The sequence below is a fragment of the Embiotoca jacksoni genome, unplaced genomic scaffold (assembly GCF_022577435.1).
Source record: "Embiotoca jacksoni isolate LCO1_2020_lvr unplaced genomic scaffold, fEmbJac1.0.p SCAF_58, whole genome shotgun sequence".
In the NCBI taxonomy this organism is placed as follows: domain Eukaryota; kingdom Metazoa; phylum Chordata; class Actinopteri; family Embiotocidae; genus Embiotoca; species Embiotoca jacksoni.
The window spans coordinates 1679616-1704592 of record NW_027185412.1 but is presented as its reverse complement, the minus strand read 5'-3'; the positions used below and the strand labels follow the sequence as shown (position 1 = coordinate 1704592).

The 24977-nt window shown below is 47.4% G+C and overlaps 3 protein-coding genes across 5 annotated transcripts; 1 reads left to right on the top strand and 2 right to left on the bottom strand.

Moving 5' to 3' along the window:
• Nucleotides 1-30: 30 nt before the first annotated feature.
• wdr74 (WD repeat domain 74) lies at nucleotides 31-2018 on the bottom strand. The gene is made up of 2 exons (XM_069173079.1): nucleotides 1289-2018; nucleotides 31-704 (listed from the first exon to the last, which is right to left on the bottom strand). Exons 1-2 carry the CDS (start codon nucleotides 1892-1894, stop codon nucleotides 189-191), a joined length of 1122 nt encoding a protein of 373 aa, XP_069029180.1. The 5' UTR covers nucleotides 1895-2018; the 3' UTR covers nucleotides 31-188.
• A 284-nt stretch (nucleotides 2019-2302) lies between these two features.
• LOC138212600 (protein IWS1 homolog) lies at nucleotides 2303-13510 on the top strand. 3 transcript variants are annotated; one of them, XM_069173055.1, is made up of 17 exons: nucleotides 2303-2520; nucleotides 3535-3617; nucleotides 3782-4724; nucleotides 4887-4952; nucleotides 5112-5310; nucleotides 5419-5476; nucleotides 5564-5661; nucleotides 6215-6365; nucleotides 6447-6529; nucleotides 6956-7085; nucleotides 7153-7270; nucleotides 7352-7463; nucleotides 7780-7836; nucleotides 9629-9685; nucleotides 9871-9982; nucleotides 10799-10949; nucleotides 12082-12173. In XM_069173055.1, the coding sequence occupies exons 1-16, from the start codon at nucleotides 2478-2480 to the stop codon at nucleotides 10922-10924; spliced, it is 2436 nt and encodes an 811-aa protein (XP_069029156.1). In that variant the 5' UTR covers nucleotides 2303-2477; the 3' UTR covers nucleotides 10925-10949; nucleotides 12082-12173. The 3 variants fall into 3 exon arrangements, with proteins under 3 accessions (XP_069029156.1, XP_069029155.1, XP_069029157.1); XM_069173054.1 differs by lacking the exon at nucleotides 10799-10949 and having other exon boundaries at nucleotides 12082-13510; XM_069173056.1 differs by lacking the exons at nucleotides 7780-7836; nucleotides 10799-10949 and having other exon boundaries at nucleotides 12082-13510.
• Nucleotides 13511-15610: 2100 nt separating this feature from the next.
• Nucleotides 15611-24646, bottom strand: ostn (osteocrin). The gene is made up of 5 exons (XM_069173091.1): nucleotides 24625-24646; nucleotides 23428-23526; nucleotides 22262-22491; nucleotides 17497-17641; nucleotides 15611-17426 (listed from the first exon to the last, which is right to left on the bottom strand). Exons 2-4 carry the CDS (start codon nucleotides 23524-23526, stop codon nucleotides 17554-17556), a joined length of 417 nt encoding a protein of 138 aa, XP_069029192.1. The 5' UTR covers nucleotides 24625-24646; the 3' UTR covers nucleotides 15611-17426; nucleotides 17497-17553.
• Nucleotides 24647-24977: the final 331 nt, after the last annotated feature.

The following is a 24977-nucleotide window of genomic DNA, read 5'->3' as shown; positions in this document are numbered from 1 at the left end:
GATAATAAATATGAGTGATCAGTTAGATGATCCATAACAGGAAGAAGAGACTCCTTTAATTTCACATATAATTACAGTTATAAAAGAACAAACTGTTAAAGATGTCAGAAGAAGAAATCTGATCATGGAGCTGCTGTTTCAGTCTGAAGTCCAAATGTCCCACGTGCCGGTTGCACCTTGAACACCTCTCAGTCTCCACCCTTCTTCCTCTTCTGCGTCTGTTCTTCTTCTGTGGTTTTCCTTTTTGGTTTGTCTTCCTGCACCTGCTCCATGGCATCCCACACCTCGTCGTCATCCTCCTCTTTCACCTCCTGAGCCCCACCCTCCTTCTCAGCCCCGCCCCCCTCCTGCAATTCCCGGCTGGCCAGCAGGAGGCAGTTGAGCCGTGACTTCAGGTAGACTTTGTGCTGCAGCGAGCGGTCATCCAGGCTGTGGACACGGAGGAAGCGGTCAAGGCCGCAGGACGCCACCAGCGGCCGGGAGGGGTGACACTGCAGCGCCCGCACCCCGCCCGCCAAACCCTTCAGGCAACCGCACACCAGCCCCCTCCCCCTCAGGTCCAGCAGGCCCAGCTGACCCTGCGTGTTTCCCACCGTCACCGTGCTGCCTGCGGCTGGCAGCGACAGCGCGGTGAGCGGGTACTCGCCGAACTCCGCCTCCAAGACGGGACGCCGCCGAGGGGACGAGGGGTCGAAGACGTGGACCTGAGGGATGGTTCAAAAACAAGTTTATTAGAGACGCAGGTTACAAGTTCCTGTCTGAATATTATTGCTTTAATTGGGTTTCTCCTTTCATATTTTTATTTACACAAACTCCATCCAGAAAATCAGCAAGAAACTCATTCAATTAATCTCAGCAAGATTTGTGCGAGCTTTTAATTTAGCTAAATTTCTGCAAAAAACATCATGAACAGAAACTGCTTAAAGTATGACATCAAGTCTCCTTTCAAAATAAAAGACTTTATTACCAACAATAACCGTTCATTTCCCATCATTAGGCTCCGCCCCCTCTCCTCTCACCATCAAAACAAACTGCTGCTAGCTAACAACTACAACAGGAAGTGACGGGGTTTGTGGGTAATGTGTTCTTGTGATGGACCGAGGAACATGTTAGATGAGTTGTCTCCACTTCCAGCTGGAAGAGACTGAACTTAGTTTCAGTGTTGAATGAATGTGATTTAAAAGCATGTAAAGCTCTTATTTTGAAGGCAGATGCGTTCTTTGGGTTCTATATTAGTCTATATGACGTCACTTCGGATAAACGCATCTTTTTTGGACGGACTGCGTACCTGGTGGTAACTCGTGCAGGTGACGACCTTGTCGGAGTCCGGGATGAAAGCCATGTCGCGGACCCAGTGCGGCCGCCGGAGGTCCAGCCAGTCGTCCCGCAGGTTCTTGGCGGTGAATACCGGCGTCTCCGGTCTCTCCAGGTCCCAGATCTTCAGTCCGTTCTCCTTCCCGCCGGTGGCAACCTTGTTCCGGTGCACCGGGCTCTGCCGCATCCTGCACACGCTCTTCCCCGCGTTGAGCTCCGTAACGGGCTCGCTGCGGTCCTCCCGCCACACCCGCAGCGTCCCGCACTCCGTGCAGGTGACCAGCGAGCCGCTCAGCGCCGCCAGCCCGCTGAAGCAGCCGTCGCCGGGGTCCCCGCAGCGACGGCTCTCTGTAAAGGTGCCCTTCTCGGTGCTGAAGGTCTTCACGGTTCCGTCCACCGACCCCACCAGCAGCTCGCTCTCCGCCGGGTCGCCCCAGCACAGCGCGCGCACCTCCTGCTCGCGGCTGAGGTGGCTCGTGTTGCAGAAGTTGAAGGCCTGTTTCCGGGACAGACTGACCCCCTTCAGGATGCCGGTCTCCGAGCCCAGCCACACGGAGCACAGCCGGCTCCGGTCCCCCATCTCACCCGGTTCCAGTCCACCGAACAGCGGACACTGAAGTGGACTCAGACGGCTTCGGGTCCTGGTCCAGAGAACACGCGTGGTTCCTCTGTAAACTGCGTCGCGAGGAGAAAACGTCACTCTTCTTCGACGGCGGTGCAGAGAACGGTTTTACGCCACCTACCGGACCGGAAGTGAAACAGCAGATTGGCGGGAAAACGAAGAACCAGACAAACAAGTTCCCATCAATTAATATATAATAAAATGATCAATAACATTCGACCTGGTAGTGTGTGTTTATAGTAATCGTAAAATATATATATAGAATTTAATAAAATTAAATACAATAAAATTAAATGGTAAAAGTGAATACGAAAGTGTTGTTACGTCACTGCGAAGCGCCCGGTTCTTTGCGCATGCGCATATCACAGCGTGGCACCATTTTGGGTCTCCGGGCTAACATCGGCGAGCGGTCGGTGTTCGCTTTCATAGCGCGTCGTTTCACTGTCTGGTTTATTTTTCCCGCTTCAACATTAAAGTTGAGTGAACGGAGAGTTCGTTTTCTGCCTTCACATCGGAACCCGAATCTTTGTTCGTGTGACAGATGGACGGAGAAGAGGACGACTTGATGACCGGGAGCCGCTCCGGTAAAAACTCCGCTTTGTTTTAACCAACCAGCTAACGAGCTAACATAACTAGTAACCGTATCTACCGTCCGGTAACCGGATCCGTGTGTTTACTGCCCGTCAGTTTCAGCCGATTAACGGAACACACCAACGGGTGATGAGCCCCCGAGCTGCCCGGTTATAGATGAGTGTTTCTGGGGTCAGAAGCAGGAAATGTGTCCGCTGTTAGCTTCATGAGCGGCGGACAAACCGCGTCACAGACTTCCTGTTTATTTCTGTTTATTGAGAAGGAGATGTTTGTTTTTATTGAGAGGGAGATGTTTGTTTTTATTGAGAGGGAGATGTTTGTGTTTATTGAGAGGGAGATGTTTGTGTTTATTGAGAGGGAGATGTTTGTTTTTATTGAGAGGGAGATGTTTGTTTTTATTGAGAGGGAGATGTTTGTGTTTATTGAGAGGGAGATGTTTGTTTTTATTGAGAGGGAGATGTTTGTGTTTATTGAGAGGGAGATGTTTGTGTTTATTGAGAGGGAGATGTTTGTGTTTATTGAGAGGGAGATGTTTGTGTTTATTTCTCTGGTGAAACCTGCGGTTCGGGTCCCACTGCGGTCCGTCTCTCTGCTACATGTTTATTGGTCTCATATCTGATGTTGCATGTTGAGAAACTTTTCATGATAAAGAGGATTTTAATCTTTTAAAGTCGGTTTCTGAGTGAAGCAAACGATGACATCATTGAATCTTTATAAAGATTTAATGACTTTAATTAATTAATTATATTCATGTGCAGTTTGACTCTGATCCTGTTGTTGGTGAAATAATAGAAATGGACCCTTAATAAAGTTCTACTGGGTTCTGGGTTTTTTTCCGAACCGTTGCGATCTGAGATTAAAACTGAAGTTTCCTGACATGTTGTCACTTGAACACTTCCTCCAGCTCTTACATGTTCCATGTTCCCTCTCCGTGTTTGTGTCCGACATCAGCTGCAGGTCCTGTGTCATGCCATTAATGTGTGCTTCACGTGTTGTGTGTTCTGCAGATGACGGAGGCGGCACTCCAGTTCAGGATGAACACCCGGCATCCGACGGCGATGACATGAGGAGTGAAGGGCGGCAGTCTGAGGTGCGACTGCTTAGTGACGTGTTTGTTTGTTTGTTTGTTTGTTTGTTTACAGCCTAATAAAAGAAACCGGAGGAACATTTTCCAAACATGCAGATAACAACCTGTAAACGAACATCTGGAGTCACATCGACGAGCAGCTCACTTTGGTGCTTTTGTTTCGGCAGGATGAGGGCAGCAACGATGAAGTCGCCATGGAGACCGGCGGGCGAGCCAGAAGCTCCGACAACCAGGGCCACCGGGGGGCTGACAGTGACTCGGAGGGCGAAGCTCCCAGGAGCCACCGGGGCGGAGACAGAAGTGACTCGGAGGCGGAGGCCCTGCCTCCCGCCGACAGTGACGATGACTCTTTGGTCAAACGCAGGATGAGCGCCTCCGACAACGAGGAGGAGGAGTCTCCGGTCAAACGCAGGACGAGCGCCTCTGACAACGAGGAGGAGGAGTCTCCGGTCAAACGCAGGACGAGCGCCTCCGACAACGAGGAGGAGGAGTCTCCGGTCAAACGCAGGACGAGCGCCTCTGACAACGAGGAGGAGTCGTCTCCGGTCAAACGCAGGACGAGCGCCTCCGACAACGAGGAGGAGGAGTCTCCGGTCAAACGCAGGACGAGCGCCTCCGACAACGAGGAGGAGGAGTCTCCGGTCAAACGCACGACGAGCGCCTCCGACAACGAGGAGGAGTCTCCGGTCAAACGCAGGACGAGCGCCTCCGACAACGAGGAGGTGGAGGAGTCTCCGGTCAAACGCAGGACGAGTGGGTCAGACATGGAGGACGGGTCGGACCGGCCCAAAGCCTCAGACAGCAACTTGGACAACAAGGACGCCAAGCCGGCGCCGTCCCCGGACCATCGGTCCAACGGAGACAGTGACTCTGACACAGAGACGCCTGCCAGATGCAAGGCGGCACCGATAGACTCTGATGAAGAGGAGAAACGGGAGGAGGGGGGAGGAGGAGGAGGGAAGTGGAAGGCTGTGATGCAGTCTGACAGTGAGGAAGAGGAGGAGAAAGGACAGAGGAAGGCTGCAGCAGGCAGCGATGGAGAGCAGCCGCAGCAGCAGGAGGAGAGGAGGAGGAGGAGAGATGACAGCGACGAGGAGGACGAGAAGCCAGGTACTGACCTAGAACCAGCTGACTATAATCCAGTGGGTTAGGGTTAGATCCCAGACGAGCCCCCATTTATGTTCCGACCTGCTGATGAATGAAAGGATGCAGCTTCAAAGTTAAAAGTGTGTGTGTGTGTCTGTGTCTGTGTGTGTGTGTGTCTGTGTCCAGTGAAGAGGAAGAAGGCTGTCCTGTCCGACAGCGAGGATGAAGACGAAGAGAAGGAGGACACGCCCGGTAAGGTCATGGTCACATGTTGACGTGTTTCAGACGTGCGAGTCGATCACGTGACGACAAATTGAAACCTGATTATATTTACACACGTTACCGTGGCGATCATCCCACATGTGAACACGCTACATGCTTGGGTCTGATGTGTGTTGTGGTTCCTCCCAGCGGTGAAGCGGACCCGGCCGGTGTCGGATGACGAGCTCTCTGACAGCGACATGTCTGGCGGTCCTGATCCGAGTGTGGCGGCGAAGCTGAAGGAGCTGGGCTCTGACAGCAGTGAGGAGGAGGGGGAGGCGAAGGGGTCGGGGCAGAAGGACCAGAAAGCGCTGTTCGGCAGCGACAGCGACTCCGGAGACGAAGAGGAGTGAGTCCTTCACAACTTCTGTCTTCAGGAGGAAACCACCTCCAGGTCCAAAGTGGCCTTTGACTCCCGTGTTTGTTGATGTGACCTTTGACCCCGTGTTTGTTGCAGGAAGATGATCGCCGACATCTTTGGCGAGTCGGGAGACGAGGAGGAGGAGGAGTTTACGGTAAGGATGGTCTTCAGAGTGTAGATCTGACCGGTTCTGACGGACCGCTGGTTCTGACTGCTACTAACAGAGCGGGTCGTCCTACAGGGCTTCAACCAGGAGGACCTGGAGGGAGACAAGAAGGACAAGAAGACGGTGGAAGATGACTCGGACTCTGATGAAGGAGTCGACCGCAGCGGGCAAGAGTAGGTTCTGGAAGCTGGGCTGTGATTGGTTGATGATGTCAGACAGAAGAGTCAGTATTGATTAAAGAAAGTTGTGTGTGTGTGTATCTCTGTGTGTGTGTGTGTGTGTGTGTGTGTGTGTGTGTGTGTGTGTGTCTCTCTCTCTCTGTGTGTGTGTGTGTGTGTGTGTGTGTGTGTGTCTCTCTCTCTCTGTGTGTATATCTGTGTGTGTATATCTGTGTGTGTATATATCTGTGTGTGTATCTGTGTGTGTATCTGTGTGTGTGTATATATCTGTGTGTGTATCTGTGTGTGTGTATCTGTGTGTGTATCTGTGTGTATATCTGTGTGTGTGTATCTGTGTATATCTGTGTGTGTATCTGTGTGTGTATCTGTGTGTGTATATCTGTGTATATCTGTGTGTGTATCTGTATATCTGTGTGTGTGTATCTGTGTGTGTATCTGTGTGTGTATATCTGTGTGTGTATCTGTGTATATCTGTGTGTGTATATCTGTGTGTGTATCTGTGTGTGTATATCTGTGTATATCTGTGTGTGTATCTGTGTGTCTCCAGCACCAGCTTCATGTCAGACTTCGACATCATGCTCGCTAAGAGGAAAGCGATGAACAGCAGGAAGCGGCGTCACCGTGACGGAGGGACGTTCATCAGCGATGCCGACGACGTGGTCAGCGCCATGATCACCAAGATGAACGAGGCAGCAGAGGTCCGTCCCCTCCACCCGTAGCCCCGCCTACCTTCTCTTTCAGAAAAAGAGCCTGTGATCCTCACTGACTGTCTCCAACAGGAGGATCGAACTCTGAACAGCCAGAAGAAACCGGCGTTGAAGAAGCTCACGCTGCTGCCGCAGGTGGTCATGCACCTGAAGAAGTAAGAGCTATTTTTATTATTATTACTAATACTATTATTACTATTACTAATATTATTATTGTTACTAATATTATTATCATTACTATTGTTATTACTACTATTATTGTTACTACTATTACTAATATTGTTACTATTATTACCATTATTATTATCATCATTACTATTATCATTACTATTATTATTACTAATATTACTATTATTATTACTAATATTACTATTATCATTACTATTATTATTACTACTATTAATACTATTATTATCTACTACTCTACAGATTATTGTTACTACTACTACTATTATTATAATTATTATTACTATTATTATCATTACATTATCATAAATATCACTACTATTATTATGATTATTACTATTACTGATTGTTGAACACGCTGGTTCTGAGGCTTGGTTCCGGTCTTTGTCCCTCAGGCAGGACCTGAAGGAGACGTTCATCGACAGCGGGGTGATGTCGGCCATTAAAGAGTGGATCAGTCCTCTTCCAGATAAATCTCTGCCGGCTCTGAGGATCCGAGAGGAGCTGCTGAGGATCCTGCAGGAGGTGGTTTCACACACGTCCTGAAGCTGCAGCTGAAACACTGTTTTCTAACTGTTAGTTTCTCCTGCAGCTTCCCAGCGTGAGTCAGGAGACGCTGAAGCACAGCGGCATCGGACGCTCCGTCATGTTCCTCTACAAACATCCCAAAGAGTCTCGATCCAACAAAGACCTTGCGCTCAAACTGATCAGTAAGAACAGCTGTCTCACACGCTGCTGTAGTGCCTGTCTCTGCCTGTAAGGGGCAGCACTGATGTCTGTGTTGTGTCCAGATGAGTGGTCCCGTCCCATCTTCGGTCTGACGTCCAACTATAAAGGGATGACGAGGGAGGAGCGTCAGCAGAGAGACCTGGACCAGCAGATGCCTCAGAGACGGAGACTCAGGTCAGCCATGTTATTTAACCAACCCCGGTTCTGTTCTGGTTCTGTTCTGGTTCTCGGATGTTTTCATGTCCACAGGTCAAAGTTTTCCACTCTGATGAACTGTTAGCATGTGAGGCGTTTAGGGAACATCTGTACATGGTAACTACAGGAAATAACCTGTGCTGCATCTCCCTCTAGACATCGACTCAGTGATGTCATTCTCTCTTTTTAAAACGCGTTTCATAAAGTGGTCATTGAAGCCAGAGTGTCGCTATGGAAACAAGAGTGGCAGGACAGATGTTCTTCATCCCTCTTCATCCTCTCGTTTCACCCTCAGTCAGCCTCAGAAGGTGGAGAGGGCGGAGTCACCCGACGTCTTCTCTCCACCAACCAGGTCCAGTCTGCATGTGTCCAACGCCGACCGCACCGTTTACCAAAGAGTCCAACTCTAATCACAGTTTACCAAAGAGTCCGACTCCGACCGTGCCGTTTACCAAAGAGTCCGACTCCGACCACGCCGTTTACCAAAGAGTCCGACGCAGACCGCACCGTTTACCAGAGTCCGACTCTGACCGTGCCGTTTACCAAAGAGTCCAACTCTAATCACAGTTTACCAAAGAGTCCGACTCCGACCGTGCCGTTTACCAAAGAGTCCGACGCCGACCGCGCCGTTTACCAGAGTCCGACTCCGACCGCGCCATTTACCAAAGAGTCCGACTCCGACCGCGCCGTTTATCAAAGAGTCCGACTCCGACCGGGCCGTTTATCAAAGAGTCCGACTCTAATCATAGTTTACCAAAGAGTCCGACTCCGACCGCGCCGTTTACCAAAGAGTCCGACTCCGACCGGGCCGTTTATCAAAGAGTCCGACTCTAATCACAGTTTACCAAAGAGTCCGACTCCGACTGCGCTGTTTACCAAAGAGTCCGACTCCGACCGCGCCGTTTACCAAAGAGTCCGACGCCGACCGCGCCGTTTACCAAAGAGTCCGACTCCGACCGCACCGTTTACCAAAGAGTCCGACTCCGACCGCGCCGTTTACCAAAGAGTCCGACGCAGACCGCACCGTTTACCAAAGAGTCCGACTCTGACCGCGCCGTTTACCAAAGAGTCCGACGCCGACCGCGCCGTTTACCAAAGAGTCCGACTCTGACCGTGCCGTTTACCAAAGAGTCCGACTCCGACCGCGCCGTTTACCAAAGAGTCCGACGCAGACCGCACCGTTTACCAAAGAGTCCGACTCTGACCGCGCCGTTTACCAAAGAGTCCGACGCCGACCGCGCCGTTTACCAAAGAGTCCGACTCTGACCGCGCCGTTTACCAAAGAGTCCGACTCTGACCGTGCCGTTTACCAAAGAGTCCAACTCTAATCACAGTTTACCAAAGAGTCCGACTCCGACCGTGCCGTTTACCAAAGAGTCCGACGCAGACCGCACCGTTTACCAAAGAGTTCGACGCAGACCGCACCGTTTACCAGAGTCCGACGTAGACCGCACCGTTTACCAGAGTCCGCACCGTTTACCAGAGTCCGACGCAGACCGCACCGTTTACCAGAGTCCGACGCAGACCGCACCGTTTACCAAAGAGTCAGAGTCCGACCGCACCGTTTACCAAAGAGTCCGACGCCGACAGCGCTGTTTACCAAAGAGTCAGACGCCAACTGCGCCGTTTACCAAAGAGTCCGACGCTGACCGCACCGTTAAAGGTTTCCTGTTTACCTGGAACACAAAGTCATCTGCATGAAAACAAAGAACACTGAAGGAAGTTTTATTTCTCCTGCTTGTAGCTGATAACTCTGAGCTGTGGTTTATGTGATGGAGACTTTAGTTCTGGTTCTGGAGCATCTTGTTTTTTAGTAAACCAACTGATCCAGCAGGTGCCGCTGCTGCACACATGACTGAAGCTCCTTTTATATTCTCACTGTTAATGTCTGTAACCGTGAAGGAAACTGGACTCTAGCTATTCTGCTGGTTTCTGGACTGTCAGGAACCAGAACTGGATCCCTGTCCTGCAGTCCAGACTCGGGCTGCAGGTTCCTGTCAGACCTGTGATCAGTGGCTGCTGACTAACCTGCTGTGGTGGTTCTGATAACAGCATGGAGACGTGCCGGCGGTCGGTCCTACAGACCCAGGACCGGCAGCTCGTTCCAGACCGGCCCCTGATCCAGATTGTGTTTCTGTGTGCAGTTCGGGGGGGCAGACGCCACGCAGGGATCTGGAGAAGCAGCTGACTGGAGAGGAAAAGTAAGTTCTGCCTCTCAGTGTGTCACCATGTGACCTCCAGCAGCCAATCACAGCAGAGCTGCTGCGGTTTGAGTTCTGACTGCAGTTCTGTTGATTCAGAACACGGACCCCAAGCGACAGTCTGCTGGTTCTGTTCAACAGAACTGGGTCTGTTTGAAGTCACTGAGTTCCTCTTCCTCCCTCAGAGCTCTACGCCCCGGCGACCCCGGGTTCTGTGCCCGGGCCCGGGTACCGATGCCGTCGAACAAAGACTACGTGGTCCGACCCAAGTGGAACGTGGAGGGCGACTCCAGCAGGGTGAGTCTGATTTATTCACCCGGAGCCTTAAAAGAGCAGCAGAACGCCCCCTGGTGAACGTTTCATCTCTAAACTTAGTCTGACTTTAATTTTAAAAAGAGGTACCGTGTGTATCCAGCGGGGGGCGCTCTAACCGCTTTATGTGGAGCTGCTTCTGTTCTTTAATACATCAAATTATAGGTTTACTAATGATCCTTATTCAGTTTAATTACTAATTTGCTAATTCATATTTCAATGAATTGAATTAATTCAGCTGTGAATCATATAATTATATTATATCTATAAATATATTCAATAATTTCTCCTAAAAGAATTGCAATGTTTTAAAGATGACATTAATATTGTTTTGTTTAAATATTGAATTAGAAGTTATAAAACCTCATTATTACTATAAAACACAGAACAGCTGAATGTACAGGTGATCAGTTACCTGCAGCCGCTGAGGGTTAGGTGAAGTGAGGTCAGGTGAGGTGAGGTCGGGTCAGGTGAGGTCAGGTGAGGTCAGGTCAGGTGAAGTCGGGTCAGGTGAGGTCAGGTGAGATGAGGTCGGGTGAGGTCAGGTGAGGTGAGGTCAGGTGAAGTGAGGTGAGTTGAGGTCGGGTGAGGTCGGTCGGGTGAAGTGAGGTCGGGTCAGGTGAGGTGAGGTCAGGTGAAGTGAGGTGAGTTGAGGTCGGGTGAGGTCGGTCGGGTCGGGTGAAGTGAGGTCGGGTCAGGTCAGGTGAAGTGAGGTCAGGTCAGGTGAAGTGAGGTCGGGTCAGGTGAGGTCAGGTCAGCTCAAGTGAAGTCAGCTGCTGAGCTGTGATTGGTCCTCCGTAGAGCGGCTATAAGAAAGCCACCAGCCTGCTGGAGAAGCACAAGCGTCGCTTCGCCGAGCAGCGGAAGATGAATCGGCCGCAGGGCGCCGTGAAGATCAGCATCGAGGGCAACAGAATGCCGCTGTAGTTCCTGCTGCCGCCTCCAGGGGGTAGTAAGTCTGTCTGCACGGTGTGCAGCCTGCAGTGGTCCTCCAGTTCTGATCTGAGTGGAACATCTTTCATGTTCTCATCAGTCCGTTTAAAACTCCACACGTCTGCAGGAGGTTCAGATCTACTTACTGTCGACTGCGTTGCCATGGCAACGCTTCAGAAGAGCACTGACAGGCTTTCTTTACCCCGGGACGGAGCATGGAGTGGGGCGTTGGGTCGAAGTGGGGGGCGGGGCATGAGGTGTGGGGGCGGAGCGTGGGGCTGCACGACTCAGGAAAGAATGAGAATCACTTTCTTTTTCAAAAGAAATGTTTATTACAGCAGATTCTCAACCTACGAACACAATGCGTTCCGAACAGCTGTTCGTAAGCTGAATTGTTCGTAAGTCGTTATATATTAAATTAGCATTTAGCATTAGCATTTAGCACTAGCATTTGCTTTCTTAGGCATGATAAACACGTGAGAAACGGGTGATAAATATATGAGAAACGGTAAAGTATCCAAGATGGTACGAACTAAGATGAACACAACAACGAAGTGAGTGTTGGAGCAACGAACGAAGTGTTGGAGATGAGCCGGTGCTGCTCGGCGTGGGTTGCGGCAGAAAGGGGAATCAGTCGGATGAGGCGCGCTGTACAAAATACGAACTTGCGAACGCAATACGGCATTTTACGAACATTTATGGACATCCGTCAGCGGTTGTTCGTAACTTGAATGTTCGTAAGTTGAGAGCCCTCTGTACTTTGATTTACTGATTACAAAAAAATGTTTTATGCCTTTTACATATAATAGTTAAATGATAATAAAAAAAAGCAAATAGTTGATTAATTATTAATAATTAATAATTCAGAGAGAATTCAGAGTCTGAAGAAGGTTTACGTTACGTTTTATTTTACGTGATGTTAAAAGGAGTTAAATTTAATTTGGTGAATGCGACTCAAACTAACAGAAGGATTTCTTATTGGTCGGTAAATGAAGTCGTTTGGATGGAGACAGGAAGTCCCGCCTCCGTCGTTACGTCTTCATGTTTCTGCATGTTTGTGACATTTGAACTGAAGTGAGAATCATCTGAGTTTCATCGTCTTCATGTTTCAATGTTGATATCCTTGAAACGACTTCCTGTTTCCTCCGCAGGGTACTGTGAAGAAAGGTTTGTCGCGCGTCGACAAACAGATGCGTCGATTCGCTGACATCCGGCGTCTGACGAAGACGGGTCACGCCGTGAAGATCAGCGTCGAAGGGAACCGGATGCCGCTCTGATTTTTGTTTTTTTTTAACCTCTGTAGGAATTCTTCAGTTTTTGTCTTTATATCGTTTTGTGTCCCCCTCCCCCCCCAACACCATCACCCCACTCAGGTCCAGCTCTGGTCAGAGGTCAAGTCACTGAAACACGTCGGGTCTCTGGGCAACAAACAGGAAACTTAGAAAACAAACATAAACTGCTGATTTCAGCTGTTAGCTAGCTCTCAACGTTAGCTTATGTAAGCACTAAACTACATTAGCTTCACCTCTAATCCAACCGGATCCTCAACGTTAGCTAATCTTCACATCTGCTAAAGTAAAGCTAGCTAATGTTAGCTCATGTTAGCAGTCAGCTGGAAGTAAACCTGAAAATAATTGAGGTTAGCTTCACCTCAAAACCAACTAAGATGGCTAATGCTAGCAGTTAGCTATGTCTTAAAACTAAAACTACAAAATTAGCTTATATATCAGTTAGCTATGTAAGCCATATTTTAGCATTACCTCATGACAGCTGTCAGCTATGTTAGTACTAGCTACAAACCAATTGGATCCTTCATAACTAACATCAGCATCATGTTTGTGTTACCTCTGGGCTAACTAGCATTCACATTTATCTACATTTATAACTATTATTAGTTATACGTTGACTTTACTTAAAACTAATCTAACAATTAGCATAAAATCAGTCGTTGGCATTTAAAACAGTTGAATCTTAAACGTTAGCTACTGTTAGCAGTCAGCAACGTTAGCTCCAAATAAACAGGAGCTTTATCGTTAGCTTTACCTAAAGCCAACTTCGTTAGCTAATGTTAGCTTTCAGCTACATTAGCTTGATTCCACAGTGCTGACTAACCTTAGTGCTGCGTTATCTTCAAGTTAATGAGCTGTTAGCTACATCAGCTAGCTGTAATCTGTTTGCTTCCAGTGTAGCGTTAGCGTGAGTATTTTTACAACCATTTGAATCTCGATTCAAAATCTGTCTTCAAACTGGTTGAAAGATTCAGAAGGATGAATATCTGATTGTCAGATTTTTCACCTATTTGAAGAGAGAAAAGCTGAAATCTGGATGAAGTTTATTTTCAGGTTTTTAATTTAAATCCGGTTTCAGATGTATTTAAAGTTTCAAGTTTCATTTAAAGCTGATTTTAGTTTCTTGCTCAGAGTTCCTTGACGTTGTTTCATTAAATGAAGCTGTTTGTCTCCGAGCACCCGTAGGGTCCAACAGAACCGCTTCAGAACCGAGGTGACCCACGGACTGGGGCGCTGTGTGAACGTCTGTTCTGATCACATGATGCTTTTCTTAATAAAGACTCAACAGAAACTCTTTTCACTTCTTCTGCTGCTCGCAGGAAGTTCAAAATCCTACAAACAGAAAACCACAGGGTTCGGACCAGAACGCAACAATGTTCATGTTGGGCTGAAATGATCCACAAGAACAAAACAAGTCGGAATAAATTCGATTTAAAATAAGACGTCATTAATTTACAGTGGGTACGGAAAGTATTCAGACCCCTTTAAATGTTTCACTCTTTGTTTCATTGCAGCCATTTGCTAAAATCAAAAAAGTTCATTTTATTTCTCATTAATGTACACTCAGCACCCCATCTTGACAGAAAAAAACAGAAATGTAGAAATTTGTGCAAATTTATTAAAAAAGAAAAACTGAAATATCACATGGTCATAAGTATTCAGACCCTTTGCTGTGACTCATATTTAACTCACATGCTGTCCATTTCTTCTGATCCTCCTTGAGATGGTTCTACTCCTTCATTGGAGTCCAGCTGTGTTTAATTAAACTGATTGGCCTTGATTAGGAAAGGCACACACCTGTCTATATAAGACCTTACAGCTCACAGTGCATGTCAGAGCAAATGAGAATCATGAGGTCGAAGGAACTGTCCAAGGAGCTCAGAGACAGAATTGTGGCAAGGCACAGATCTGGCCGAGGTTACAAAATAATTTCTGCAGCACTCAAGGTTCCTAAGAGCACAGTGGCCTCCATAATCCTTAAATGGAAGAAGTTTGGGACGACCAGAACTCTTCCTAGACCTGGCCGTCCAGCCAAACTGAGCAATCGTGGGAGAAGAGCCTTGGTGAGAGAGGTAAAGAAGAACCCAAAGATCACTGTGGCTGAGCTCCAGAGATGCAGTAGGGAGATGGGAGAAAGTTCCACAAAGTCAACTATCACTGCAGCCCTCCACCAGTCGGGGCTTTATGGCAGAGTGGCCCGACGGAAGCCTCTCCTCAGTGCAAGACATATGAAAGCCCGCATAGAGTTTGTCAAAAAACACATGAAGGACTCCCAGACTATGAGAAATAAGACTCTCTGGTCTGATGAGACCAAGATTGAACTTGTTGGCGTTAATTCTAAGCGGTATGTGTGGAGAAAACCAGGCACTGCTCATCACCTGCCCAATACAATCCCAACAGTGAAACATGGTGGTGGCAGCATCATGCTATGGGGTGTTTTTCAGCTGCAGGGACAGGACGACCGGTTGCAATTGAAGGAAAGATGGATGCGGCCAAGTACAGAGATATCCTGGAAGAAAACCTCTTCCAGAGTGCTCTGGACCTCAGACTGGGCCGAAGGTTCACCTTCCAACAAGACAATGACCCGAAGCACACAGCTAAAATAACAAAGGAGTGGCTTCGGAACAACTCTGTGACCATTCTTGACTGGCCCGGCCAGAGCCCTGACCTAAACCCAATTGAGCATCTCTGTAGAGACCTGAAAATGGCTGTCCACCAACGTTCACCATCCAACCTGACGGAACTGGAGAGGATCTGCAAGGAAGAATGGCAGAGGATCCCCAAATCCAGGTGTGAAAAGCTTGTTGCATCATTCCCAAGAAGACTCATGGCTGTACGAGCTCAAAAGGGTGCTTCTACTCAATACTGAGCAAAGGGTCTGAATACTTATGACCATGTGATATTTCAGGTTTTCTTTTTTAATAAATTTGCACAAATTTCTACATTTCTGTTTTTTTCTGTCAACATGGGGTGCTGAGTGTACATTAATGAGAAATAAAATGAACTTTTTTGATTTTAGCAAATGGCTGCAATAAAACAAAGAGTGAAAAATTTAAATTTAATACTTTCCGTACCCACTGTATCTCCATGAAAATCTAAAATAGGCAGAAATTAAATCTGGATCTGATGAATCAGCAGAAATATTTTATAGAACTTTTATTTTAGAGTTAAAATTACAAGAAACTCAGTTTGATGCTGAAAACTGAGAAAAGGGTCATTTTTTCCGGTTTTTTTGTTTTAGAAAACTGATTATTGATTAATATTTTTAGTATTTTTTTTCTCATCAAAGATGCCAAACAAAGTCCAATATGGCCTTTTTAAAATAAGAGAATCAAATACCTGCTTCTTATATTTGAATTTTTAAGAAAGAATTAGTCAATGATGTTTGGAAAGTAACGAACAGATGATGATCTGAAAGAGGGAATTCAGTCGTTTGATCATTTTCTTTTTATTAAGCACAAATTAAAGTCGAAGCAGAAAGAAGCGTTTTACAAACGGACTCGGAGAGCAGGACGTTTCCACGGCGACACCTCTTCAATCAGCTTTATGGTGCTTATGCTGCAAAACCTGCTGTTGATTTAACACATTTTTAAAGGACTTTTCTGCATCTATTCAACATTTCGGTCAAAATGTTCGTATTTATCTTTTAAAAACTGCAGGTTCTTGAGGTTAAATTAGAAAAATATTTAATTTGGGCTGCGTGTCCAATTATATTTATTTCAGATTAAATGGGATCTTGCTAAATGCTGAACTAAGCTAACTGTTCAGCTCTAACTCTAACAGTTGAGCTCAAAGTATGAAGGTAGGTAGGTATTTACTTTATTAATCCCCGAGGGGAAATTTTTTTCAAAATGAAAGACAATAACTGCCAATAAATCAAAAAATAAAGAAAAACGTTTGTTGTAATTGTAAAAAATATTCAGTTTTAATGTAGAGTCAAAGTTTTGTTTTAAAACTTCAAAATGAGAAGAATAAAGTCGAAAATTGACATTTTATCTAAAAAAAGTTAAAACACCAAGACAAAATGTCAACAGTCAAAAACTTCACATCACATTGTTAAGAAAAACAAAAAAGAAAACAGTTATTCTGTAAATAAATGTCTTTAATAGTTTGATGTGTGACGCACTGCTTGGTTTCATGGGAGGAGCTTCAGAAAGTTCTTACGTTTTAAAAAAGTTTAAAATCTAATGTAGTGAGTACGACGGAGTATCACGGCCACATAAAGAAAAAACAAGAGGAAGTTCTGGATTTTTGTTACTTTTCATTCCAGGAATTAAGTAAAACTGTTGAGAGTCAAGTCGAGAATAAAGAAAAAACATTGGGAACGAAGTGGAAAGATCGGGAATGAAATTGAAACATCGGGAATAAAGACAAAATGTTGACAATAAAGTAAAAATGTGAATATATTCAAAATATAGTTAAAATGTTAACTTTATTTTCAACACTTTGACTTTATTCTATAAATGCACCAAAAAAAAAAAAAATCGTCCTCTTATTTTTTGTCCTTATCGTAATTGTAATAATCCATCGTAGAAACTTAGCGGTCCAAAAAGTGACAACTTGTTTTCTGTCACGCTGTTCAACGTTGCTTCGATGTGTTGTGTGTGCGTGCTTGTGTCGCAGCGTTGCCGTGGAAACCTGCCATCCTGCTGCACCACTGGAAACAAAACTCAACTGGAGTTGTGTTGTAGTTCAGTAGAGTCCCAGCAGGAGGCAGCGATGGTGCATTCAAGTGACGCTGTAAAAAACTGCTGCGTGATCAGTTCGGTTCAAACAGACGTCGACATGAACTTTAAAAGCAAGAAGCTGAATTTGACCAAAAAGAAAATTCAGTTAGTCTGGAAACAGGATTTGTGTTTAATTTACTAAAACTCAGATTTCAGACGTGATGAACACTGTGGCTCCATCGGTTTATGTTTTTGGATAAGAGGAACCGTCTCAGTGGGACGCGTCCTCACATGTGGGACCGTCAACGTGTTTTTCTGCTCTCGAACCTGTCGGGACGTCAGTTTCTCTTTAAGACTTTTCGGACAGAAACGAACAGACTGGAAGTTCTTTGGTCCCGACCGCTTTCCGAGCTGCACCTGAATGCTCCGTCGTTAATCATTCATGGCTGTGTGTATGGGGAGGTGGGCGTGTCCAGGCAAAGTGAAGGAGGTGGGCGTGGCTCAGCAGGTGATTGGCTGTGTTTGGTGCATCCGATTCCTCTGCAGAGAAATAAAGAGCTCGTTAATTTCAAATGATTTTCAGGACGCTGAGGGAGGCGCAGTACTGCACCTGTGAAGAGGAGGTCGCTGTCGGTAGGGGCGGGCTCTCAGATGGCAGGGGCGTGGCCTATCCTCGGCTGTTTGGCAGACGACTCATTCCGATCCTGTCAATGGGAGGCGGGTTTACACGTCGCCGTGGCAACTCCACTACTTTACTGCGAACACAAGACATTTTTAACAAAACAAAAGCTCCTCGACAGAAAACAAATGTTGGAAACGTTAAAAATCTGTTGTTCAGCAGGACGGAATATTTTTTATCCTGATGTTTTGAGGAGTTTTTAAACGACCTCTCGGTGTTAAAACGTCTACGGTTAATTTGATGGCACAAACTGGAGCGAAGTGATTGAATGTACACAAAATAAATAAACAAGTAAATAAATAAATATGCAGTTAGTGCAGTTAGTGCCGTTAGCCTGGATGCTAACGCTACAATTTTCTCAAAATGAAGTTCAACTTTAAAATGAGGTTACATTTGTGAAACGTGTCGGTGAACTCCAGCTGCTGACGTGTCCAACCAGCCGCGCTGCCTCCATGTGTCTCAAGTGTTTTGGACAGATGTTCTAACAGATGTTCTGACAGATGTTCTAACAGGTGTACAGACAGATGTTCTAACAGATCTAATAGATGCTAAGATGGCGCCGCGCTAGCGGCAGCCTGTTGCAGCAGCTCCCCTCCCCTTGTTATTAGTATTATTAGTATTTTTTTAGCCTTTCTCCTCTTCGGAGTTGTTTTTTTTTTTTTCTTTCTCTCGTGTGTTAAGTTAACGGACCGTAATGGACCGTAATTTTTCCACTTTTCTGGTTGGGGGCTCTGTTATTGTTTACTCGCGTGATCAGCTGATTGCGCTGAGTCGGCCCCTACTGCTGCTGCCCGGAGCGAGGCCTGAGATCCCCATTGAACTTCGGAGAAGACGGCGGGGTTGCAGAGCTGGAGCTAAGCTAAAGGCGGAAAGGAGGAGATATAAACCAGCGGTACCGGCGATCTTAATGAGGAACGTGAGGTCGTTGGCCAACAAGACGGACGAGCTCGGCGCTGGTAAAGACCCAGAGAGAGTACCGGGAGTGCAGCATCATGTGTTTCACCGAGACATGGCTGCACTCACATCTCCCGGACCACAGCGCGGCCGTACCCGGCTTCAGGACTGTTCGGGGGGACGGAGATGTTGTTCAGAGCGGTAAGAAGAAAGGTGGAGGGATTGAAGTCTATGTGAACGAGAGGTGGTGTAATCCCGACCACGTGTGTGTGAAGGAACGTTTCTGTAGCCCGGACATTGAACTTCTAGCCGTGGGGATGCGCCCTTATTATTTGCCGAGGGAGTTCACGTCCGCCATTGTTATCGCTGTGTACGTTCCTCCATCAGCTGACGTAGAGGCAGCAGTGGACACCATCTACTCCACTGTGTCCAAACTTCAGACTCAGCATCCCGGTGCATTTTTGTTAGTTACTGGAGACTTTAACCAGTCTGGATAAAGTACTGCCAACTTTGCACCAGTATGTGAACTGCCCCACACGGAACAATAAAACTCTGGACTTACTGGATGCTAATGCCATGGATGCATACAGTACTACTGCCCCCCCCCTTTGGTAGATCAGACCACAACCTGGTCCTGCTGACTCCCAAGTATGTTCCTCTGGTACAGAGGCAGCCTGTGACCACCAGGACTGTGAGGAGGTGGACACAGGAGGCTAAAGACGCCCTGCAGGACTGCTTTGAGTCCACGGACTGGGACGTGCTGTGTGGACCACATGGGGAGGACATCAACAGCAGGACGGACTGTATCACAGAATACATCAAATTCTGTGAACACACCACCGTACCATCCCGGACTGTACACTGCTTCCCCAACAACAAGCCGTGGATCACCAGTGACCTGAAAGTTCTTCTTAATAAGAAGAAAGCAGCCTTCAGGTCTGGGGACAGGGAGGAGCTCAGGAGAGTGCAGCGCCACCTGAAGGAGAAGCTCAGGGAGTGCAAGGACTCCTACAGGAGGAAGCTGGAGGCCAAACTCCAGCAGAACAACGTGAGGGAGGTGTGGACCGGTATGAAGGAGATTACTGGGTTCAAGGGGAGAGAGAGACAACCAGGGGGAACCTGGAGAGGAACAACCAGGGGGAACCTAGAGAGGAACAACCAGGGGGAACCTGGAGAGGAACAATCAGGGGGAACCTGGAGAGGAACAACCAGGGGGAACCTGGAGAGAGACAACCAGGGTGCTCCTGGAGAGGTCAAATGAACTAAACTGTTTCTTCAACAGGTTTAGTTCACCACCCTCATCTGTCTCCTCCACACCTCACACCTCCCAAACACCTCTGCTGCCTCCCCCCTCCCCCCCCTCCCCCCTCTGCGCCCCCTGGTGAGCTGCATAGAGCCCTCAATCTCAAAGGGCTCTTCCTCCATCGACACCTCGACCCCCCCCCCCCCCACACACACACACACACACACCCCTCACCCCCCTCTCTGTGATGACTGGCCAGGTTAGGAGACAGCTGGAGAGACTCCACCAGCACAAGGCTGCAGGACCTGACGGCATCAGCCCCGTGGTCCTGAAGACCTGCGCCGTCCAGCTGGCTGAGGTCCTACAACACCTCTTCAACCTGAGCCTGAAGCAGGAGGAAGTCCCGGTGCTGTGGAAGACGTCCTGTCTGGTTCCTGTCCCCAAGAAGACGACTCCATCTGGCCTCAACGACTACCGACCGGTTGCCCTCACATCTCATGTGATGAAGGTTCTGGAGAGGCTGGTCTTGGCCCACCTCAGACCGCTGGTGAAATCTTCTCTGGACCCGCTGCAATTTGCGTACCAGCCTCATGTGGGAGTGGACGATGACATCATCTACCTGCTGCAACGAGTTCAGTCTCACCTGGATGGAACCGGTGACTCTGTGAGAATCACTTTCTTTGATTTCTCCAGTGCATTTAACACCATCCAACCACTGCTGCTGAGTGAGAAGCTGCAGGTGGTGGGGGTGGACGCGTCCACTGTCTCCTGGATCAATGACTACCTGACAGGCAGACCACAGTTTGTCCGTCTGGGCAGTGTGCTGTCTGATACGGTGGTCAGTGGTACTGGAGCTCCTCAGGGAACTGTTCTGTCTCCTTCCTGTTCACCTTCTACACCACTGACTTCCAGAACAACTCAGAGTCAAGACATCTGCAGAAGTTCTCTGATGACTCTGCAGTGGTCGGATGTATAAGGGATGGACGGGAGGAGGAGTCAGTGGACGGTGTATAAGGGATGGACGGGGGGACGAGTACAGGGCAGTAGTGGAGGACTTTGTGGAGTGGGCGGGAAGGAATCACCTGCTCCTGAACGTGGCCAAGACCAGAGAGATGGTGGTCGACTTCAGGAGGAAGACGACGGCTCCACAACCGCTGAGAGTTCTGGGAGAGGAGGTGGACATGGTTGAGGAGTACAAGTACCTGGTGTCTCCATGACAACAGACTGAACTGGAAGACCAACATCAACGCTGTCTACAAGAAGGTGATGAGTCGACTCTTTTTCTTGAGGAAACTTCGATCCTTCAATGTGTGCAGCGAGATGTTGGAGATGTTCTACCATCTGTTGTGGCCAGTGCATTGTACTTCGCTGGGGTCTGCTGGGGGAGCAGCATTGGAGCCGGAGACTCCAACAGACTTAACAAACTGGTTAAGAAGGCCGGCTCCATCATCGGCTACAAACTGGATAGTCTGGAAAAGGTGGTGGAGAGGAGGACGCTGAACAAACTATTGTCCATATTGGATAATCCTGACCACCCTCTCCACCACCTGCTGCAGGGACAGAGGAGGACGTTCTCCAAAAGATTCCTCCAGCTGCTGTCACAAGGACAGATACAGGAGATCATTCCAGATACAGGAGATCATTCCAGATACAGGAGATCATTCCTGATACAGGAGATCATTCCAGATACAGGAGATCATTCCTGCCCACTACAATAAGACTTTACAATAACTCACCTCTGGCAAAATCCATCACAGTACAATTACACTGTTGACTGTGTTTCTTGGTTGCTTGTATATTATATATATAGATATATACTGTACTGTATGTATATATATATATACACATATATATATATATGTTGACTGTGTTTATTGGTTTGTTGTATATAATATATATAGATATATAATGTACTGTATATATACTGTATATACTGTGCATTTTATATTTATATTTTTTACTGCTATTTACTGCTATTTTATTTTATTGCTTTTCTATTATTATATTATTCTATTCTATTATTTTATTCTATTGTTTCTATTATTGTCTTATTGCTTCTGTATGTATGCTGCTGTGGCGAAAAAATTTCCCCTCGGGGATTAATAAAGTATATACCTACCTACCTACCTATCTAACAGGTGTTCGGACAGGTGTATGGACAGATGTTCTGACAGATGTTCTAACATGTACGGACAGGTGTTCTGACAGGTGTTCTGACAGATGTTCTGACAGGTGTTCTGACATGTTCTGACAGATGTTCTGACAGATGTACGGACAGGTGTTCTAACAGGTGTTCGGACAGGTGTATGGACAGGTGTTCTGACAGATGTTCTAACAGGTGTACGGACAGGTGTTCTAACAGGTGTTCGGACAGGTGTATGGACAGATGTTCTGACAGATGTTCTAACAGATGTACGGACAGGTGTTCTGACAGGTGTTCTGACAGATGTTCTGACAGGTGTTCTGACATGTTCTGACAGATGTTCTGACAGATGTTCTGACATGTTCTGACAGATGTTCTGACAGGTGTTCTGACAGATGTTCTGACAGGTGTCCTACCTCGGCTTCTTTGTCCCCTGTTTGGTTTCCACGGAGCTGACCGACAGGCGGTCCAGTGGTGTGTTGTTGCCCGGGAAACTCCTCTTCCTCTTCGGCTCCATGACGTCATTCTCCATTCTCACCAGGTCGTCCAATCGGAGCAGCTTCACTGTTAACTCCTCCCCCGCCTTCATCCCGCCATGATGGGGCCAAAGGGCCGCCACAGATCCCGACAGGGTCTGGTGTACACGCTGGAACACAAGCACAGGATGGAATAAGTCTTTGTACAGAAATGAAAGGAGGGTAGGATAAGGCTACGTGCTGGGGAGGGAGGGAGGGTGGGGGAGGGATGGACCTGCTGATTGACTCTGATAGACTCCAATGTACAAACTCTTCCTGTGTGTGTGTTTGTGTGTGTGTCTGTGTGTGTGTGTGTGTGTGTGTGTGTGTGTGTGTGTGTGTGTGTGTGTGTGTGTGTGTCTGTGTGTGTGTGTGTGTGTGTGTGTGTGTGTGTGTGTGTGTGTCTGTGTGTGTGTGTGTGTGTGTCTCTGTGTGTGTGTGTGTGTCTCTGTGTGTGTGTGTGTGTGTCTCTGTGTGTGTGTCTCTGTGTGTGTGTGTGTGTGTGTGTCTCTGTGTGTGTGTGTGTGTGTGTGTGTGTGTCTCTGTGTGTGTGTGTGTGTGTGTGTCTGTGTGTGTGTGTCTCTGTGTGTGTGTGTGTGTGTGTGTGTGTGTGTGTGTGTGTCTCTGTGTGTGTGTGTGTGTGTGTGTCTGTGTGTGTGTGTGTGTGTGTGTGTGTGTGTGTCTCTGTGTGTGTGTGTGTGTGTGTCTCTGTGTGTGTGTGTGTCTGTGTGTGTGTGTCTCTGTGTGTGTGTGTGTGTGTGTGTCTGTGTGTGTGTGTCTCTGTGTGTGTGTGTGTGTGTCTCTGTGTGTGTGTGTGTGTGTGTGTGTGTGTGTGTGTGTGTGTGTGTGTGTGTGTGTGTCTGTGTGTGTGTGTGTGTGTGTGTGTGTGTGTGTGTGTGTGTGTGTGTCTCTGTGTGTGTGTGTGTGTGTGTGTCTCTGTGTGTGTGTGTGTGTGTGTGTGTGTGTGTGTGTGTGTGTGTGTGTGTGTGTGTGTCTCTGTGTGTGTGTGTGTCTCTGTGTGTGTGTGTGTGTGTGTGTGTGTGTGTGTGTGTGTGTGTGTGTTTCACCTGAGCAGGTGGATACTGGACTCTGAAGCTGTCAACACTGCTGTGCAACACATTGATGGAAAACAGGCAGCAGAACAGCAACCAGCTGCAGCACTGCATCTGAAACAACAGAAACGTTATCAACATCAAAAACAAAAACATCAAATATATCAACATCAACAATATCAACATCAACATCAACAACAACAACAACAACTCTGAGCTAGCAATGTACCTGCAGGTGAGCTCATTTCACAACTGATAAAAACATTGTTTGTTAGTTGTTTGTAACCAGAACTAAACCAGAACCACAACCTGGGTTCTAACCTGAACCAGAACTCAAATCTTAACATGATCCCCAAAACCAGGTCTGAACCCTCAAACAGTTCAGGGTCCCAAAAGTTCTCAAAGTTGAAACTGTTCATATGAACAGACAGACATACACACACACACACACACACACACACACACACACACACACACACACACACACACACACACACACACACACACACACACACACACACACACACACACACACACACACACACACACACTGCAGGACAGTTTCAGCTGAAGTGTATTGTCCAGCAACATCGGCTAATTTTAGCATTTTCCATCTCTGCAAATAAACGCCTTTTGACCGTCACATGCACGTTTGCTGACGAACACGCTCCTGCATTCCCTCCTAACACACACACATTTACACACACACCTACACACACATATACACACTCACACACACAGAAACAAACACTTCTTGTCAGCGTCACACACATTCCTGATGATGCTGATGAACTGCAGCTCTCATTCATACACGTCCACACACACACACACACACACACACACACACACACACACACACACACACACACACACACACACACACACACAGACAGACAGACAGACAGACAGATAAGACAGATATGAAGGTGTTGATGTTCAGTCTGCAGGGAAGAAACTCGGGGTATTTTTGTGAATGGAATAATCTGCAGTGTGTGTGTGTGTGTGTGTTATTTTGGTAAAACTTTAAATTTGTATTTAAAGTGTCAGAAAAACTAAAAAAAACTAAGTCACCTGATGAAAAGTAATTTTTTTTTACACCTGCAGGAGTGTGAACCTGTGCACACCTGCACACACACACACACACACACACACACACACACACACACACACACACACACACACACACACACACTCACACACACACACACGTACCTCGGTGTTGATCTCGGCTGAGTCGTCCTCTCTCTTTCTGTCTTGTTGTGACTTCACATCGTTTTATAGCAGCTGCTCAGGAATCTACTGTCCAATCAGCAGCCTCCACTCTGCTGACATCACTTCCTGTGCCTCTTTTCCACTGTGATCTGCATCATCAGGACCATCACCTGGTAATGGAGCCCTCCTCCTTCTCCTCCTCCTCTTCCTCCTGTTCCTCCTCTTCCTCCTCCCCTGCTCCCCCTCCTCCTCCCACTCATCAACTTTCCTCCTCCTCCTCCTCCTCCCCCTCATCCTTATCCCCTCATTCCCCCCTTCCCCTCCTCTTCCTCTCGTCTCCTCCAGTTTTTAAA

Excerpts from the sequence above, each read along its gene's own strand:
- wdr74 (XM_069173079.1), bottom strand. The coding sequence starts at position 1,894 with ATGGGGGACCGGAGCCGGCTGTGCTCCGTGTGGCTGGGCTCGGAGACC. Across the intron at positions 705-1,288 it reads CCTGCACGAGTTACCACCAG|GTCCACGTCTTCGACCCCTC; the intron begins GTACGCAGTCCG and ends ACCATCCCTCAG.
- LOC138212600 (XM_069173054.1), top strand. The coding sequence starts at position 2,478 with ATGGACGGAGAAGAGGACGACTTGATGACCGGGAGCCGCTCCG. Across the intron at positions 5,662-6,214 it reads GTCGACCGCAGCGGGCAAGA|CACCAGCTTCATGTCAGACT; the intron begins GTAGGTTCTGGA and ends GTGTGTCTCCAG. Across the intron at positions 7,086-7,152 it reads TGCTGAGGATCCTGCAGGAG|CTTCCCAGCGTGAGTCAGGA; the intron begins GTGGTTTCACAC and ends TTTCTCCTGCAG.
- ostn (XM_069173091.1), bottom strand. The coding sequence starts at position 23,526 with ATGCAGTGCTGCAGCTGGTTGCTGTTCTGCTGCCTGTTTTCCATCAAT. Across the intron at positions 22,492-23,427 it reads TCCAGTATCCACCTGCTCAG|CGTGTACACCAGACCCTGTC; the intron begins GTGAAACACACA and ends CTTGTGTTCCAG. Across the intron at positions 17,642-22,261 it reads CAGGGGACAAAGAAGCCGAG|TAAAGTAGTGGAGTTGCCAC; the intron begins GTAGGACACCTG and ends TTGTGTTCGCAG.